Raw genomic sequence first — 20,552 nt, forward strand, 5'->3', positions numbered from 1 at the left:
TATTCCTAGAAAGGAAACTGGAATTTGGGGCCTGAGGTGGTTGATGAGGAGTCAGGGGTCCCCACCACCCCTTCCAACCAGCTGCCAAAACTCCTCTCTTTTACTGCTGGTCCCTGAAGGGAATGATGCCACATCAAGAGGTTGGTTCTCATTGTATTCACAGTTAGATTTGGTTTGAGAGAACAACTGTTCCTTTACAGGGACTGTCCTAGAAAGTTCTGATAGTTAAAGAATAGCTATGCAACACTAATAATAGCTGGCATTTGTATATTGTTGTAATTATTATTCCAATGCACTTTCAATTTGATCCTCACAACAACTCTGGGTAGTGGGTGGGATTATCATTCTCCTTTTACAGATAAGAAAATTAAGGCACATAAAAGTTAAGTGACCTGTGCCAGGGATCATATATCTAGAGTCTGAAGTCCTGCCTTCTATTCACGAGGCAGCCTAGTGCTTCTAAATAAGCTTCCACTTGGTCCTCCTAGCAAATAGTCCCTTATCATACAGATTGGGAAACTGAGGTTGCCAGGTTCAAGTAGCTTGCTAAGAGTCACATAGCTAGTGTTTGAATGATGATTTCAACTTGAGGCATTGGGACTCAAGCACTCAAACTGCTCTAGGATCAAAGAATTGGAAGAGGACCCCATGGGATCTAGTCCCTCCGTCTTTTTTTAAGGAAAAGAAAACAGACCCAGAAGGATGAAGAGACCTGCTTGAACAGCCGGTTAATGGTGGAATCTGAATTGGAACTCTGGTTGCCCAACTTCTAGCCTGCATGGGAGAATAAAGGGGGTGGGGTATCTTCTTATTTTACTAAACTTCTTGATTTCTACAGGTTTTTCCTTGGACCAGAGGGGAGAAAGATGGAAAAGCTGGCCCAGAACCAGCAACAACCTTCCCTCCAAAACCAGCCACTCCCACCACCAGGTCCCCACTTCCTGGGCATTCTTACATATTTCCTTTTCCATCTAATAATAGCCTCAGAGTCATTCTTCAGATAGGAGGAAAGCATTCAGACTTGAAGTGAGAGGAAGGCAGTGTTCCCCTGGGTAGGACCTAAGGAAGGGAGCTGCCTGGGCTGGCTTTCTCTCCCCATTTCTATCCCTGCTCCCTGACAGGTGGAACTCCCAGAAGAGATAGGAAAGGTTTTCCCTGGAGGGGAACAAACATGCAGAGTAAAGCAAAACATTTTCACTTAGGTCATATCCAAAAATGATTCTCGTTAAGACCAATGATTGGGGGTAAAAAAATCAGCACTTCCTGTGAACCATACCCTGTGCTAAGTTTTAAGGAAAAAAAATACAAGTCTCTCTTCTCAAGATCACATTCTAATTGATTGTAATAGTGGCAAATAGTTGACCTGGTGCATACAGCATGAGGTTTAGAGTCAAGAAAACCCGAGTTCAAATGTGACTTCGGATGTTTGCTTAGCTGTGTAATCCTGGGCAAGTTGCTTAACCCAAATCTGACTCAGTTTCCACATTGGGAAAATGGGAATAATAACACCTACCTCTCTGGGTAGGACCAAATGAGATGATTGAAATGTGTTTATTTCAGTGCTTGACACATAATAGGTTCCATAAAAAATGTTATTGTTAGTATCATTACTTTTATATAATACTCCAGAGGCAAGGTGAGCTTAAAAAGTTTCATTACTTGACCCCAACCTACCCTTCCTGTAGTCAATCCCCCCTTATAAATGTCCTCCTGTATAGCAGATACTATTATGAGTAACTAGTTTTACAAAGACAAAAAAGGGGGGAAGATCCCATGAGGCTCACATGTGGATCTGATTAAGTGTCCGATCACACTGTTCTGTTCCTGTTCCATTGGGATCAGGTTGAGAACAGGCAAACTCCATACTTCATCTCTGTCTTTGTTCTCAGTGATTGTTCTCCTTGTATTTACCTTCCTGGCCTCTGTCTTAGAATTCTGTTTCTTTCAAAACTCAACTCATGCTACTTTCTACAAGAAAGAACACGTGTCTATTTATTTTTCTAGTACAATATACTTAATCTTGTGTTATGAGCCTGGAACCCTTTGCCACTAAGGTGGAAGCCTATGGACCCTTTCTGAGAATTTTTTTAAGATATAAAATAAAATACATAGGATTACAAGGGAAATGTTGAAATAGTTATTAAAATATAAAAAACCTCAAGTCTCAAATTCACAGACCCCAAGTTAAAGATCCCCTGGTTTATTATTTGTTTCTTGAGGACAATGACTACCTTTTGTATTCCTAGCAAAGTACAATCTTTGAGTCAGTGGCAAACCTCAGTGGTCAATCTTGAATAAAAGACTAGACTCACATAAACCTTGTTGTCCAGTGTCTATATACAGTCTACACAGCCCTCAGTGTACAAGAGAATGTTTTAGATGGACATAGGCTCTACCTTTTTCAATTTGACTTTGAGCAGATAGGAATAACAAGCCAAGCAACTGTAGCCACTCTGGTCAAGAAACAATGACTTTGATCCTTTGTTAGAGGTAGAGGTAGTGGTATATCCTTAAACCCAGGGTCATTTATATGACCATATACATACATATATATGTGTGTGTGTGTGTGTATACACACATATATGTGACCTATATAAAGCCAGGCTGTCATTGACATTTTTATGACCCAGAGTATGACTGTATTTATAAGAGCAAGGCCAAGTTCCCCAGTTATTCAAGATTACTTACAGTCTTGCCCTTCAAGGTAGATAATATGATGAACAACAATTGTATGAAACATCTGGGATTCAGAGAGAATATTTTCTTGGATTAACTGGGGGAGAGGGGAGCAAATGGATATAGTTGGAAATTGATTTCATGGCCTTGGCATCCTAAAAGCTAGGGAACCCTTCAAGAGGGTAGTTGTGGTGGAGATCACTTAGCATCCTCTCCTGAGGTGTAGTCAATCCTGTTTCAGACATTGTGTGGTGTTATGTGATGTTGGCCAAGTAGACCTTTTTTCTTAACCTAGGATTAAAAGTTGATACTTTATCCATCACTTAACAATCTCAGGAAAACTTGCTGGGTATATTGCTCATGGTCACACAGGCATTAAATAAATGACAGAGTTCATTCATTCCAGTCACATTTGACTCTTTGTGATCCCATTTGGGATTTTGGTAAAGGGGTACTGGTGGTTTGTCATTTCCTTCTCCAACTCATATTACAGATGGGTTTAAGTGAGTTGCCCAGGGTCACACAGTTAGGAAGATGTCTTCCTGACATCTGGTGAGGCATTCTTTTCTTTGTACTACCTAAATGCCCAAATATGGCAGAGGCGGGACCTCAAAACTGGCCTTCTTTCTGGCCTTTCCATGTACAGTGTATATCAAAGAAGGGAGGTTTGAATGGGAACAAAGAAGAGGAAGGAGAGAGGTAGCAAACCACAGAAACTTGGAGAATTCATCAGCCCTTTAAAGAAAAGTTTTATTGATCTTATTTTTTTTAACCTCAACATCGAAGTTTTCCCTAGTACCCTTCCCTTTCTCATAAAATATCCCATAAAACAAATAGTATTTTTTAAGGACAAAAAAGCATAAAAAATCATCACAAGCAATCAATCCTTTGAAAAGTCAGAAAACTTAATAATTTCCTGGTTTATTTTTTATTTGTTGGGATACAGTGAAGGATATTATAAGTATCTATAGAACAAATAAGACACAATATAATGTGATATCTTCCCACATGCAGCTGTTTAGACACTCACTTATCTTTTCTGTTGGAATTATAAACAGGTAATGAGGCAACCACTAAGAGTTTAAGCACCCTGAAGACATATTCCACTTCAGAAACCCAGAAGTCGACTATCCCTGCCACCCCAGTGCCACCTCTACTCCCACCTCTACTCCCACCTGAAGGCCAATCATCTTCCAAATCCCCAACCACTCCCAAACCAAATGAAGCGGGGAGTACAGCAGCGATGCCAGCACAGCCTACAACCTCTCCTACTGTAAATACTTCAATCGTAGAGTCTGCCAAGAAGACCACCCCAGCACCCTCTAAAGTTCCCAGTACTTCAGCAGTTCCTTTGACCTCACAGGTGGCAAAATCCTCACCATTAGGTAGGTAGCCCTTGTTGTTTGTAGGGGGGACAGGGACATTGGGAAGATTCGAGTTGGGAAAAGTAATAAGCTTATCTTCTACTTCTGCTTGGCCTAGACGATGGGAGTTCCATAATCAAACATTTATGTGAGAATCTTGATTTAAACCCTCATTCCTGCTCTCAATCAGTGTAGCCTGTAGCAATGCATCCTCTTGGTTATAAATTAATTAGCCCGTCTCCTTCAGTATTTTATGGGAGGTTGTCCCCGGTCTTCTGCAAACCATAGCCTTCCCACCCCTCCCTTCTTCTTTTGAAAGCAATCAGAATTAAGTGACTGGTTCCAAGGGTCACATAGATAATAAGTGACTGAGGCTGGATTTGAACTCAGATTCTTAAAGAGCCCCTATTGACATGATATTGCCTCTACTACTTCTCTGTAGGATACAATCTGGTTCATAGCAAAGGGCTTTAATTAAAATTTCTTTGTAAGTTAAAGAACTGAAGAACAAAATTACTCTCCCAATGCCAATAACTAATATCCAACGAGAATTTATAATATGAAACCTAAAAGCTTCTTCTTAACTGAAAGCTATAGCTGCCCCAATATTTCTGATTCTAAAGCTTGTTTGTGTGAGATAGGTCAGAAGTTTTTACTTGATCTGATGGGTTCTAGACTTCAACAGGTCTTGAAGTCCATGTTTTCATGGAAGAGTTGAATTGAGATTTGTCCTTTATTAACTGTATGACCTTAGACAAGTCTTTGTGCCTTGCTTCCCTTTATGTAAAATGGGGATATTGGTGATGATGATGATGTATGTCCTTCATTCTTGAAGACTACAACATTAGGGAGGTGATGCCATGACAAGCACATGAATAGGATTGGGGGGGGGGTGCTGTGCTAAGTCACCAGCCTCACTTTCTCCTCCAGAATCATCTGGTCCAGTGGGCAGATATGTATCAGGACAACTGGAGACAGCCCTGAATGAGAGGCAGTCGGGGTTAAGTGACTTGCCCAAGGTCTCACAGCTAGTATGTGTCCAGTATCTGAGGTCAAATTTGAACTCAGGTCCTCCTGACTTCAGGGCTGGTGCTCCATCCACTGTACCCGAGGATATTGGCAGCTACCACATTGCATTGTCGTGAAGATCAAATGTGTATGGCACATGGGGGTTGGGTTTATCACTATGGAAATAATAGAAGGGGAGGACCTTCCCTCATTTCAGTGCATCGACACAATTTTTTTTCTTTCCTCTGCAGCTACGACTCAAGACACCATCATTACCACCTCACAAGATGCTTCCATTGAGCAGACCGCTTTGAATGTCTCTGTGAGCCCAACTTCTCTGACCAGTCTCAACATTTTCCCTCCAGTGCCAAGAAGTCCTAACACTTCCCTTCCTGCTACCTCGACAAAGACTAATGTTGCTACTGAATATCAATCAACTTTAGCTAACCATGAGAGTACAGTTAAGCTTGAGAGTACAGTTTCAGTTACCTTGGTGGGCACAGTTGCTTCAGTTGCCCCTGAGGGTACATTTCCAGTTAATTCTGAAAGTACAGCTTCAGTTACCTCTGGAGTGATCTCTAGCATGCCAAAAGTTGTTTCTGAGAATTCTACTTCCCTAGCTACTAGCACTTATTTTTCCCATCACCAGCCCCCTGCCTTGACAACCTCTGGATCTGAAATTTTTTCACCCATACCCAACAAGGTAAATGTTACACTTGGCTTAAGGAATGTGAAAATTTGGGTGGAAAGAAGAGACTTGTAGAGAGTTTGGAAAAATTGACCATATCTTTTTGTTCCTCTTTGCTTAAAGGAATCTTCTTCTTCACCCAAAATGCTGGAAAATCATGTGAAGCCCCTTCTAACTTTGCTAGGGGTATTCATTCTTCTCAATTCAGCCACATAGAGTCTCACCATTGTCCTTTCTCCTCTTCCTATGGCCATTAGTGCCTCATAGACACTGGTATCATTTGGTGATCCATCTTCCTTTACCCCATTAGTGAGAGTTAGGGGTATCTGAATTTCAGATGTCCTCAGGTCAAAACTTGATCTTGACTCTGGATAAGACTTAGTGGGCCTCCTCAGAGAGGCAGGCATGTAGCTGTGAGCAGTGATTAGTGGATGTAGAACAGCTAGGTTTGGTATAAATTCTTGACTCTAATTCCTTCTAGGTAACCTGTCAAGCTGATGGTCATTTAACAGAGAATCTGCTTATTCTGAAGATGACCAACTTCAGTATCTGTGTGAGTATTGCCCACTTACTCTTCCATGCCAGCTTCATTGCTGTAGGTTTCAGGTTCTTTCCTTTATCCTTTTACTCTCATAGGGTGGGAGAACCCAGATGGAATTGGGAAAAGTTAGTCACTTGAAAGCAGTTTAGAAAAATGTTGAGGATATTAGTATTTCCTTTACCCTTCAAGGAAAGGGTGAAGGTTTTATTCCTTTGGTCTAGACTTCTGATTTAATTAGGGACAGGAACTAATTCTGGCATCATCTCTTCCAATTTAGCTTGGAAACTGTTCTGTAACCTGAAAAATCACCTGGAGCACTTGTCAGGCTTATACAAGCAGATTTGAACTCAGGTTTTCTAGAGGCTGACCCTCAGGAAATGGATGCTGTGTTTGGTTTTAAGATTAAGGACAGACCCAATGCCAGTAAATGCTTAGGAAAAAAGATTCTTTCATTATCCAAATTTCCTTGTAAATCTCTCCTCCTTACAATGATCAATCCATAAAATAGAATTTTACTTAAAAAAGAAATGGGGGAGAACATTAGAATCTATCAACACATTTTAATAACACAAAAAGTTTTATATTCTTGTACTGTGCCCCCTCCACTCACCACTTTAAATCACTAATAAATAAATGCAGTCTGGAGTTAGAAACAACTGAATTCAAATCCAGTCTCAGATACTCACTAGCTGAGTGTCCCTTAGGGAGTGGCTTAACCCATTTGCCTCTGTTTCCTCATTTGTAAAATGGAGATAATAATAGTTCTCACGTCTCATGGTTGTTGCAAAGAGCAAATGAGATAATCATTAAGCAGTTAGCTCAGAGCTTGAGAGCTATATAAATGTCATTATCATCATCATCACTCTATCATACTTTGAGGAAGATTATATGTCATATCCATTCCATTTGGCTCTCTTTGAGGGAGTTTGGGGAGGAAGGTGAAGAAGACCAGACATTTTTCATTTTTGTAACCCCATTTCTTCTTGTTTTTATAGTTTAAGTGATTATTAAATAGAATATGCCTTTTTTAGGTCTCCTCTAAGTGGCTCAATGCTGCCCTCTGATGGCAATCTTCTGTTTTTGTAGCTTCCTTTAAAGCCCTTAGGCATCCAGGTCTTCACACACAATTTATTTATTACATATCTTGCAATATCGAAAGGCCCAGGATAGAGAGAAAATATAACTAAGATTCTTTTCTTAAATTATTAATAATCTATCTCATGGAGTCTAGAGTCATTACATTTAACAGAGAAATGAAAAGGCAGCTAAAAAAAAGGCTTGGAGTTTAATGGGTCCAATAGAAAATTTAGCTCTGAGGCTACTCTTGGGATCCTGCCCCCTTCTCCTGCCCTCTCTAGAAACAACGGATGGTGTTTTCTCCCAGAGTCTAAATCAAGTCCTCCCCATTGTTTGGGCACTAGGAAAAACCATTCTAGAGGGGTCAGGTCACCTTTCCCCTACCTCATCCTTTGTTTTCTGTATATTTAGAAAAAACCCTTCCCATGACTAGCTATTCCAAATTATTCCCAGGGATTAGGCATTTCAGGATGTAAGGGGGAAGGCAGTTACTGGAAGAGCTATCTCTGCTTTTCCTGTGTTCCTAAGGAATGATAGTTCTCAAGGTGGCCTGCCTCTGTCCCCTCCCACAAAGTTTCACTCTGATAGTGAGATGCTAGCACAGCCCAGCATTTATAGCAATCTCTTTTATTGTGTCCCTTCCATCTTATAATCTTGACAGTTGTATAAAGTAATTTGAACCGGTGGCATCGTCCCCATTTCCTAGATGAAACAACTAAGGTTGATCCACAGATCCCTAGTTGGAATCATCTAGTCTGACTGCCCATCCCCAATATATGAGGCCTAGGTAAATAAGTTTCATCATAAATCTGCCACAAATAAGTGTTAGAGCTAGGATTTGAACTCAGGTTTTTGGTGAAACCTCCAAATGTAGGCAGCATAGCTTCTGAGGCAATCCAAGCTTCAGCTTCGGGGTGGGGAAGGAGCTAGGAGGTTTGTCATTAGCTATCTTCCTTGGGAAGGGACAAGGTGCTGTAAGTAAATTATTTATATTATTTTTATAAGTAACTATAAGTTACTTATAAAGGAAAGCATTAGACATGACTTTAAATACTATAAATGGAAAGAAGAATCACAAGGGCAGCAACAAGTGAAGGTTTCAAAATGGCAGGGAACAAGCCACAGCCTCAGGAAGAGGTAGGTATGAGAAGACCTTAGCAGAGTACAGACAGAATACATTCACTGCATGTATTTTTAGTCTATTTTGAAGTAGTGATACTGTTTTTGCTCTTTGTTATATGGGATAGTTCTCAGAAGGAGAAGGGAGTGCTTAGGAAAAAGTTTAAATGATCTTTAAAAATATTTTTTTATAAAAAAATTAAGTAAAAGGCATGGCTGTTCAAGGATCTTTTATCATAAATTGATGGTTAAAGGATGGTAAATTGCAAAGGGTTAGACTGGCACATTAGATGTACCACTCTGAGTTGCTCATGGTCAAGTTGGCCCTGTCAGGGGTTGGGATGGGGAAGACAATTCAGGTCTGTTTGTTCCAGGATCAGAACTACACTGAGGCGATTTTGCTTTGTTTTCTACCCAAAGGATGGTATCAAGGACCCCCGTAACCACCCCCTGTACACAGCACTGTGCCGAGCAGGGAAGGCCAACTTCAACAAGGACAGGGATCTGTGTCATGTGCAACTGATCTCTCAGCCGGAGAAGCAAGAGGTGGCAGTCCTCAATGTTGCTGTACAAAGTGAGTGTGCGCGCACGCGCGTGCGTGTGTGTGTGTGTGTGTGTGTGTGTGTGTGTGTGGCGGGGGGAGGCTATGGGGGGCAATGTTGAGGATAGATGGGGGCATCTTTTTTTTAAAGACCAAAAGTAAAAAAAAAAGACCAACAGTTTTATTGTTTTTAAATTTTACAATTTTTCCCCCAATCCTGCTTCCCTCCCCCACCCCCACAGAAGGCAGTGTGATAGTCTTTACATTGTTTCCATGCTATACATTGATCTGTTAAATGTGATGAGAGAAAAATCATATCCTTAAGGGAAAAAAGTAAAGTATAAGAGATAGCAAAATTATATAATAAGTTACCCCCCCCAATTAAAGGCAATAGTCTTTGGTCTTTGTTTAAACTCCACAATTCTTTCTTTGGATATAGATAGTATTTGTCAATGCAGATACCCTAAAATTGTCCCTGATTGGTGCACTGATGAAATGACCAAGTCCATTAAGGTTGATCATCGCCCAATGGGGGCATTTTGAGTGAAGGGGAGAAGGATCTTCACACAGAGACCCTCCCAATCCAGAATTCTAGGAGCCTCAGGCAGTCATTTTCCTGGCTCCTTTCCCTCCCAATCCTCTGAACCTGATACCCTCTTGTTCATTGTCATCTTCCTCCCCCACAGCACATCTTCAGCCCAAGGAGCTGTATGAAGTATTGAAGAAGAGATGGGATGATTTGAAAGCGGTAAGCAGCCAAAGGAAACATTACAGCTCCTTGGGCAGGACCTGGACAGAGGCTTCCTAAGGAGTACCTTCCTCCCTCCCCCACTTTCTTCCCTTGTTCCCATAGAGCATGGGCGGAGGTACCCTGGCCTGCAGATTCATTTGGTCTGGTGCTATCAGGGCAACCACAGGTGGGACTCAAAATTTAATAAATCTAGGAGCTTTTTGGAGGTGAATTAATTAAATGTTTGACCAAATATAGCAGACTAATTTTTAAGTTGATAATTTTGTATGGCCCTCAAATGAGGTTATAAATATTCAAAATGGTACCTGGCAAAAAAAAAAGTTCCCCACCCCTGCCATAGAGTCTTAGTGAAAGGGCAGCCCTCAGGATTCACCTTCTTTAAGGGGTTTGGTATATTTTTTTTTTGTTTTAATAGTATTTATTTTCCAATCACAATTGCTAAGATTTTGAGTTCCAAATTTTTCTACCTCTCTGCTTTCCTTCCCCTTGGGGTTTGTTATTTTTAAGGATCAGAGGGCCATCTCCAGAGCAAGGTGCCCAGTAAAGGCCCTCTTAGTCAGCTTCTAGGTCGAGTGGAATGGATAAAGGGAAGAACAGAACTAAGAAACAAATGAATACTGGAACTCCAGATTGGAATGGAGGATTCCAAGAGATGGAGGTCTTTTGGTCATTCAGCAAACAATTATTTAACACTTGCTCTAAGCCAGGCCCAGGGATAATTACAGGGGGTACAGGTAGAGGTAAAAGCGGTAAAAGGCAAGGAGCTTAAGCAAGGAGCAAGACTCTATCAGCTAAGTGTGTACAGTGGAGACTCGAAACTTAGGATCTGTGAACTGGAGAACTTTCAATATTGCTGGGTTTCTTTGCCCTTTCTGCTGGTTTTATGCATTTTTAAAATGCAGAAATGCATTCTGTTAAGCAGTTTCTAGGCTTCATTTGACTGCCAGAGGGGTCCATGACACAAAAAAATTAAGAAACCTTACTCAATTTCCTTCATATAAGACAAATACAAATAAGGAAATGCAAAGTTGTGAAAAATACAGATTAGTTGGGAAGGAAGGTGGTCACAGCAGTTGGGGAGATCTAAAAAAGGGTTCAGGTATAGAACAGTGCTTGAACTGAGTTTTGAGGACAAGAGGTTCAGGTAAGAGTGGAAGGTGTCCCCATCATGGCAGACAGCACGTGCAGTCTGACAGATGGTGGCTGGAGAATGGAGAGTCCCTCTAGGGAAGGCCGGTTTGCCTGAATCATAGAAAAGAATAAATGTCCAGTGAGGCTGAAAGGGGTAACTTGGAGTCCTGGAAACAAGGAATGTTTTTTATTTAACCTGAAGCATTAGGGGAGCCCCTGGAGTTGAACAGAGGACTGTCATGAGACAGCTCACAGAGTGTTTAACATTTTGTGCATATATGGTGGGTGTCCCAGAATCTGACTAATGAATTCCTTCCTGAGCAGTTGGGAGTTAGTAACATGACGTATGGAAATGAAAGCCTGGACAAAGAAGTGGAGGACCGGTTCAGCATGCCCCTCATCATTACTATTGTTTGCATGGCAGCCTTCCTCCTCCTTGTAGCTGCCCTTTATGGCTGCTTCCACCAGCGCTTTACTCAGCGCAAGGACCAGGTGAGAACCCTGCTTATATCGTCTCACACCTTTTCTCTTAAATGAACTAATAATATTTAAGTATCCTACCTTAAATTTAAAAGCCTTTAAAGGGTTTTTATTAAAATGCTGAAAGGAGAGTTTGGGGCTCATCATGGGATCAAGTATGTGATCTCTAAAAGAGATGAAATTTAAAGGAGTTGGTCCCCTTCCATTTCCTCCCCTCTCCAGTATTGCTTGCCCAGCATTACTGAGCTCCTCCTCAGTGAGGTTGTCACCCAGAGTTACCTTTAGACAGAGCCATTGCTTAATGTTGCAGCAAAGGATTTAGTGGGTTTGTAAGGGGGGAGAGGGGTAGCAATTACTAGATTTACAAGACACCCCAACCTCCTACCGCTGGCTTTCCCTCAGTCGTCTTCCCATCCCTTTCCCAGCAACGCTTGACAGAGGAACTGCAGACTGTGGAGAATGGTTACCATGACAACCCAACCCTGGAAGTGATGGAGACTTCCTCAGAGATGCAGGAGAAGAAAGTGGCCAATCTCAATGGCGAGCTTGGGGACAGCTGGATAGTCCCACTTGACAACCTGACCAAGGATGATCTGGACCAGGAAGAGGAAGATACACACCTGTAAGGCCACACATCTGCCAGCTCTGACCACCACCATGCGACTCTTAAGACTTAATCACCCAAAGTGCCACATGAGCAGGGGGAGGAAAATCAACCTCCTCCCCATCTTGAGAGAGACATGAACAGGGAAAGAAACAAGAAGGGAGCAGATACCTATGTGTAGGGTTCATCTTGAGGAGGCTTTAACTTTTTCATTTTTTAGCCAATGGAAACAATTCATCTTAAAGGTTGGAGGAGGACAAAGGGGAGATGGGAAAATGACCACACAATTTCCTCTGGAACTGTTTTAGATTTGGTGGTCAGGACAACTAGAAAAATGTAATGGAAAGCAAAGCCGGTGGCAGTTTCTATGCTTGTGGAAAGTATTGGTGGATGTGACCTCTTTTCTAGCCTTTTCTCTCAGGAGCAAAGCTATGTGTCATCCTTCCTTAGCCTCCCTGTGGCCCCTTGGGAAGGGCATGGATCATCCCTCTGGCCTTGAACTTACTGTAAGCAAAATTCTGATTTCCTTGTTCACCTGTTTGGTGAGGTGGAGATTTTACCTGCCAGACCCAAGTGTGAATTGTTCTGGCTCTAGGAATCTATCTACAGGTGAAAAGCAGGTAAAACTTCCTTTCCTGTATTGACATACTGCCCGGCAGGAAGCCTTGGCACTCAGCACTGTTCTCTCAGTCACTGTTAAGACAATGTTTAGAGTGGGTCCAGGGGAAATGATTTTCCTGTCTCATTTTCAGCTAATATCTCTCAACTCTGCTGAAGCCATTGAGGACATCATACTCTCTGATCGGTTAGGGAAAATGGATTCTAGAACCCATGTGGCCCCTTCCTCCCACCACTGAAATAGAAGCTGCTTTTGGGGACAAAGCTCACCCACTCCTGAGGATCATCTGTCAGCACAGTGTCTTAAAACAGACAATCAATGTAGCAGGAAAGGGTAGGATCCATCCAACTGTATATGTGAAACTCAGGGACTAAGTAAGTTGCTGGGAATTATTTATGAAGGAGGGAGAACAAGTGGCAGACACTCACCTTTTCCCCCCACAAACACACAATCCCAAGAACAAATTGTCCAGTGGTTTCATTAATCTCATAAGTGTGAGACTTCTGTCTCCATTGGAGGGTATCACAAGCCGTCCATATTTTATCTTGTGACCATTCTTGTCCATATTCTTTTCTAGAGACTTCAAAATCCACAAAGGACCTATTTAGTGGGGTAACAACCTTCCCCTCTTTTTTTTCTTTTAAATCTCTGGTAGACACCATGGCACTCTACTTGTTATATATGCTCCTATTATTTCCCTAGCTTACCTTCTTTCCTCATCATACATGGGTCACACTACTCCTAGGTCATTGTTGGATGGCAACTGTATAGTCCATTTATGCTTACCATGCAGCGGAGTAGTGAGTCACACTAAATTTCAGTCCCAATTCTTCAAAGACAGTATATGTATATTGGGGATAGAAGTAGGGGCATCCAGGGGGAATGTATACTCTGAAATGCATATGTGAAGTCCATCTCATGATGCTGGCAAAATTTATCTATTGGAATTTTTAAAAATCTAATCATTTAAAAACTACCTAAAATGGCAGCTTTTATTCACATCAACTTCTTATAATGTACAATGTACGGTAATGGGCTTTTTGAGCCTTTGAATACTCTGGAGCAAGCCAGTGGGAATATTGGTACTTAAACTGGCTCATTTTTGAGAAATACAGGGCACATCTCAAAACTGACTTAAGGTTTCCATTACTGATGGTGGTTTTTTGTTTCAGTTTATGCACTTTTGGCAAGAAAGCAGACATTCAAAAGACCAGGTAGACCTAACCATTCCAGAAACCAATTAATAGTTGGGTCACATAGTCACAATTTAGTTAGCAAGTGCCATGCATGTTCATTATTAACATTTATTTTTAAGTTTCCTATGTCTTGGGTTGCACTCCAGGTTCTGGAAACATGGAGGATGTCAGTTCTTGCCTTCTTACATCCATTCTTGGGGAGCAGTATTTATATTTGAATTCAAACCTGTTCTCATCCTATTTTGATGTTCTGCTCCGGGGGTTTCAGAATTGCTCCCTGGCTGCCTAGATTTAAACCATCCCCCCACCCATGATGAATGGAAATTGGTTTTCACTTGCACATTTCCTAAGCTGCCTTCTGTGCTGGGGGGAGCTAGTAGCAGGAGTAGAGTGGAACTGTAGTATATGTAGTGGGCTTACTTTCTCATTTTCTTGAAGTCTACAGGAGTTTCAAAGGAGTTTTGCATGGAGTTTGCACGAGTGCCCAAGGCCCTTGGAGGGTACTGTCTCTCAGGCTCCAGGAAGCTGCTGTTTGACAAGAGTGCCTTTTGTGGCATCGATTTCTCTGGGATGAAAGCTGGTAGTTTTAAGGGCCTCCTCAACAAGGAGGCAGCAGGCCTGGTTTTTAACAGGTTTGATTTGGGTCCATTTGAACAATCACTTCTCTATCTGAAAATCTTGACCAGAAATTCTCATGAGTCTGGTATTTAAAAAAAAAATAAATCTCACTTCTGGTTAAGATTTGCAGCTAGATAAGCAGTTGATCTAGAGATCAGTTGGTGTTCAACACCCAACAGTCAATATTTGGCTTGATCAGGATCTGAACATAGACTTTTCTGATTCTGAGTGACTGTCAAGTTGCCTTTCTTGGGTTATTAAATTTAAAAGGGTCCGAAGCACAAATCTCTTCAATCTCAGAAATGCCTCTTGTCAACTCCAGGCAAAAAGCACTTTTTCACCCAAATAGAGCCTGCAGACTCTGGGCCTCTTATGGGCACTCTGAGCAAGCCCAGATTTAGAGGGATGTTAAGCTAGCATCACCCATTCACACCCACCACATGCCTTTGGTGGTGCTTTCTTTTGGACTAGAGCAGAGAAACAAGATTGGAGAAGCAGAGAAAAGAGATGTCTATTTTATGTAATTTGGTCCAAAATAAAGGGGCCTATTTTCTGGGCTTCATTGGCCTTCCTACTTTTTTCTAGTACCTATGCCTTATTAATGGGTAAAAAAGCTAGTCAGTATTCTCCTCTGGAAGCTACTGCCTTTAATCTAGTCATGGTGGCATTTTCTCAGGGAGAAGGACCAAACCAGAAACCTTATGTTGGGGGGGGGGGGGCACAGGAAGGTTCTTTAATGTAACATGTCTTCAGGGATGGCATAGTTGATAGAGAAGTAGAAATACAAATTGAAAATTTTAGGTTAGAGCTCTATTCTGAAGAAATTCTGGAAGGCTGAATATCTTCTCAATCATATGTACCTTTCTGAAATTCTTCCAAAAGCCCCAGGATTTGGAAATCTTTAATAGGGAAGTAATAAGTCTAGGACACAAAATCTAGTATACTCTGAATCTTGTGTACCACTCCCCCCACCCCAAGACAGGAGGTTACCACCCCCAAAATCACAATTATTTGCTGGAAGAATAGAGTTCAAGTAAGCATAGGTCCCCAAAAAAGGCTATGCTAGAGAAATTTTTGACCTTCATTTTTTTAAAAATAAAATTTTATCTTTATCTTTTTTTTTACATTGCCTCAGTTTTCTTCTAGATCTTCCCCCTCCCTTCCTCTTCCTATAATCTCTCTCATAACAAAGAATTTTTTTTCTTTTTAAGAAAAATGAAACTTGGCAGATGACAGGTTTCCGGAGGCAGCCTGATAATTAAGCTAGATGTCAAGAACCAACACCCACTGAACAAGCCACCAGCTGCCATCCTGCCTTGGCTGGTGGGGGGGGGGGAGCATTGACAGATCACTAAATAGAACTACAGAACTCTTTCCTTCCAATTTAAAGGAAGGAAGCTATGCCACTATTAATAAGCCAGGCTAATATACAGGTTTGATCTCTAGAAGTTTTTTTTTTGTCTCTTCCCTACTACAAGCAAAGCTCAAAGCAGAAGTATTATTTAAATGCCCAAATCTTTGATTTTTGATTTGAGCTATGGACAGAATCTGAAAAAAAGTCCACTGTATTCATATATTTTTGAAGATAGCACACATACACACACACACACACACACACACACACACACAAATTCACTCCCCTCAGACCATCATACATCAAACTGATTATAGGAATAAGCTCTTGAAAAATAGTCATAATTAAAAAAAATTAAAACAATGCATTGGGCCAGATTCAGCATTCACTCTGGGAGACCCAAGAACAGGATTTTCTGCCCTCCATTTCTTGTCAATGGCATGCACAAAGGGACTATGAATGAAGAAAGTTGGTGAGAAAGTTGGACCATCTGATTTTGCAGATGCTGAAAAGAGGTTTTAAAAAGGTGCTAATTTGTCATTGAGGGTTATAGAGCTCCCTACTGGCCTGGAATTTGTGTGTCTCAATTCTCAACAAGTTTTTCTACCACTGTATAGGTAGCTGCCTCATTGGCTTAACCAATGAAAGCCTCTTTCAATTCTCACTTGGAGTCTCTGGTTCAATATTGCTCAGAAGCTATTAGATCAGCAGTTCACCAGGGAAAACTTTTTCTAAATGCAAAGACAATGTATTTTTTCCAAAATTACAAAGTAATAGGCCTACTTTCTTGTTCTTTATTTGAGGAAAGCAAATTTCTCTTTTAAAAAAACAGCAAGTCACAAAAAGCTTGGTCTGAGAAGCTGGGTGGTGATCAGCAGGTGGGGGAGCAGGGTTTCTGGAACATTGGCTGGGTAGGTTCTCAGAGCCCAGGATCACCCACCTCCCTAGTTTAGGATTGGTTTAACACCTTCAAGCAAAGCTCCACCCCAATAGAGATTTCCACCTGTTCCTTAGACTTGCTGTGTTCTAGTAATTTATCCATGATGAAATACTGTCCTTGGGGATCACCACCTTGAATTCCAAATCTTTTAAATTATCAATTAATACCAAGTGCTAATCCATCTGAAATCAATTTGTTAATGATTTGCATCTTTATTTAGGAATGAGGGAAGAACAGAGAGTATTTTACTGATAAGTTTGGGGGGGGAGAGGGGAACACAGATTAAAGAGGGCATAAAAACATGTGAGGACACCACTTGCTGCCTTCTTGTTCCTCTTTGAATCAGGCAGCCTCTCGGTCACAGGTCTGAGACTAAAAGAAACAAAGAGTTAAGGCAAATGCTCACATTGACCCCATTTAAAATAGTAAACTTTCAGATTTTTCTTGGATAGTGGAATTCTTTCTTTAAAATTCTCATAATTGCACATCTAGAAAAAAAATGTCCCTTTCAGATGCAGGGATTTTTGTTGGCTAGGTTTATGGGTGGGGATGAATAGGAGAGTTGAAGCATTCTCTCCCTTTTCTCACTTTGGCTATTTACTGTAATCACACATCAGGTTCAAACACAAATCTAAAAGGAAACCCTGTTCAAAGAGCCTTTAAGAAAAATTAGGCAATATCATCCACACTATCAGAGTATAGTTCTCCTGGCTGCTATTAGTGAGCAGGAACAGAAGTCTGAAGTACACTGGAATTTATTGAGAAACTGGATTGTAGAGATTATGGTGAATTCTTTCATTTTCCTACAAAACTATATTTTGGAAAACTAATGCTGTCAATTAAAGTTCTTTTGTGTAAAGTTGGTCTCAAGCCCTGATATTTTATTATGATTGGCCAAAACCGTCAGCAAGTGATGGTGATGGGGACAAGGTATTTGATACAAGGGGCTTCTTTATAGGATTAATTGATGGGTTAGAAAAGGCATCATGAGAAAAGAGATGAAAGTTGAGGGGGAAATGAGGAATGGACAGGTTTTCAGAGAGCTGTCAGAGTACCCTATCAACCACATGTCCTATATAACTTAAGTGAGATCTTTGGGACATCCACATGAAGGACTGAAGATGAGTCCAAATCCATCATCTAACCTACAGGATGGAAATGTCCAGATGACTATTAGAAGGGTCTTATCAATTTTGGTAATTTTCATGGGAGAAAAATGTTAATGGCTTAGCTCAGGAACTGTGCTCACTTTTAATATGAGACATCTTAATAATGTAGAGTGGAAGCAGTGCATTACTTGGGTATCAGCATGAATTTATCATAATAGGTTACAATTAGGGTGTTTCAAGATAAACTTTTTGAAGAGCCTGCAAGGATCAGGGAGGGTGATTAAATATAAATGATCACCCAGAACAGGAACTTGGCCATCTAGGCAGCAGAAACTTTCAAGAAAAATGACCAAGAGTTTATCACTGATCACAAATTGGGCCAGAGACCCTACAGTCTTCCTGAAATTAGTGACTTTTACTCTCTGCCGGTCAAGAAGCAAAGTCCTAAATTTTGTGTTCTGATCTCTGCAGCTTGCTCTTCCTATGTGGTCTCTATGAAATAAGGTATATATAATAAACATCTAGTGTTATTCGTAGCATGTGGGCTGCATTCTGACACTAGATAGGGTGTCTGAGGCCAGGTTTTGGTGAGGGAGGCGCTTATTTTAATCATTAAAGTTTTTCAATTACTAAGTGTCACTAAGCCAATTTTAAAACGTTTAGGCTAGGTGGCCCAGTGGATAAAGCACTGGTCCTGGAATCAGGAGTACCTGGGTTCAAATCTGTCTCAGACACTTAATAATTACCTAGCTGTGTGGCCTTGGGCAAGCCACTTAAAAAAAAAAAAAAACTTTTAGGCAACTTTGGAATTAAGAAGACTTAATAGTCCTATCCTACAACTCCTTAAGGATGTTTAAGCAGCTGAATGGAGTAGTGGGTAGAGTGCTAGGCAAGTCACTTAATTTGTCTCCCTCAGTTTCCTTGACTATAGAAACAAGGGATAATAGCCCAGAGTAGAGAAGATCAAATAACATTATTTTCAAAGCACAATGTCTGACCTACAACAGGCTATTAATAGAGGCTAAGGCATAAAAATTGAATGACTTGCTCAAGGCCATAGCATCACTGATAGCAGAGCTGGGGAAAAGGTCTGGGATAATAAATGTTTACTCAATAGATCTGACTAGTGGGAAAAATAAGCGCTGTCTAGCCTGCATCCAAAAGGTAATTTCAAGAATGGACTGCCCACATCTCAATGAGCAAAACTGAAAATATGCTGTTATCTCCTTCTCCCCTTCCATTGTCACAATTGCCCCCAAATAACTCATAGGGGGACCTTGGGATTGGCCACTTCTAGCTTTTGATTCTTATTGCACGGGGGTGGCTAGGTGGGGTAGTGGCTAAAGCACCAGCCTTGGAGTCAGGAGTACCTGGGTTCAAATCCGGTCTCAGACAATAATTACCTAGCTGTGTGGCCTTGGGCAAGCCACTTAACCCCATTGTCTTGCAAAAATCCTAAAAAAAAAAATTCTTATTGCACAGTGGGGAAATATGGTGCTTCCCTTGATGATGGCCTCTCAAATAGAGGCAGAGGAAATGAGAGCATACTGACAACTAGAAACTAGTGTTTTTCTATATGCTTTACACAAAATCTCCACAATATTAAAATGGTATGAATGGTACCAATTCTAAAACGAACAATCTAAATAAATTCTGATACCTATTTACCATGTTATTGTTATTCTGAAGGATTGATAAAGAATGTTGACTTTATAAAATGGACATAACATATAAAGCCAGGAAGGCCTAGGTTAAAAACAAAAAAAAATTCAGTATTATCTATATCTCGCACTCATGGTACCTCTAGCAAGGCTTTTAGCCTGGTCATGGTTTCTTCATCAAAAACCAATTACAGAGGCGGCTAGGTGGTGTAGTGGATAAAGCACTGGCTTTGGAGTCAGGAGTACCTGGGTTCAAATCCGGTCTCAGAAATTTAATATTTACCTAGCTGTGTGGCCTTGGGCAAGAAGCCACTTAACCCCATTTGCCTTGCAAAAAAAAAAAAACAATTACAAAAGTATCAGTATTGCCCTTAGATCAAAGGAGAATTTGAAAAACATGTTGCCATCTTCCAGCTAAGTGTCAATTTTCCTGACTCCTAGTAAGGCTACAGCATTTTGAGGGGGAGGGGGGGATTGTTTTTCACAAGGTTTCACTGATTTTTGCCTGTTGTTATGAAAGAGGGGGCCATAGCCACTGGAGAGCAGGAATTCCATTCTGTTTATTTAGCCTTTGAGTCTAGCAGTATTAATAAAGAAAAAAATCTATGATTAACACTATTGAGACACTGCTTTAAAGTCATTTTAACTGAAGCCAGTAAGAAATCAATAATGGGGAGAAGACCATTTATTTCCCACGTTCCTGGTCTTATCATCTTACATTACTCTTTCCTATTTTGAGGACACAGAAATATTATTTATATGCCATACTCAAAGCAGACCCCAAAATGAAGTAGGAAAAAGGTTATTTGACTCACAAATTGAAGAAATTTTGCAACAAGCCATCTCATCCTACAAGGGCTAGATATATGACAAAGCCAGGAGAACACAAGTCAGATAAGAGATAGGAAAAAGAAAAATTCTTATCCCAGAGTCATGGAAATTTTGATGGTAAACTTTGAATTATTATAGCAATTAAAAGCAAATATTTTAAAGTTCAGGACCTTTATGACTATCCCACATCCCCTGATATTGGCAGCTATATTCCAAATGCTTTTTTTTCTTCACTTGGAGACCC

At 40.8% G+C, this 20,552-nt stretch overlaps 1 protein-coding gene across 1 annotated transcript in view; it reads left to right on the plus strand.

Annotated features, from left to right (window-relative positions):
* Positions 1-15,755, plus strand: part of PODXL (podocalyxin like) — a 78,901-nt gene extending 63,146 nt beyond the window's left edge. Inside the window, exons 4-10 of the mRNA XM_074195274.1 lie at positions 3,735-4,061; positions 5,300-5,751; positions 6,218-6,289; positions 8,894-9,047; positions 9,701-9,762; positions 11,221-11,388; positions 11,802-15,755. Of these exons, the coding sequence (XP_074051375.1) occupies positions 3,735-4,061; positions 5,300-5,751; positions 6,218-6,289; positions 8,894-9,047; positions 9,701-9,762; positions 11,221-11,388; positions 11,802-12,002 (1,436 nt within the window). The 3' untranslated portion in view covers positions 12,003-15,755. The remainder of the gene's footprint in view (positions 1-3,734; positions 4,062-5,299; positions 5,752-6,217; positions 6,290-8,893; positions 9,048-9,700; positions 9,763-11,220; positions 11,389-11,801) is intronic.
* The last annotated feature ends 4,797 nt before the right edge of the window (positions 15,756-20,552 follow it).

This window comes from Macrotis lagotis, chromosome 7 (assembly GCF_037893015.1).
Source record: "Macrotis lagotis isolate mMagLag1 chromosome 7, bilby.v1.9.chrom.fasta, whole genome shotgun sequence".
Classification (NCBI taxonomy): Eukaryota; Metazoa; Chordata; class Mammalia; order Peramelemorphia; family Peramelidae; genus Macrotis; species Macrotis lagotis.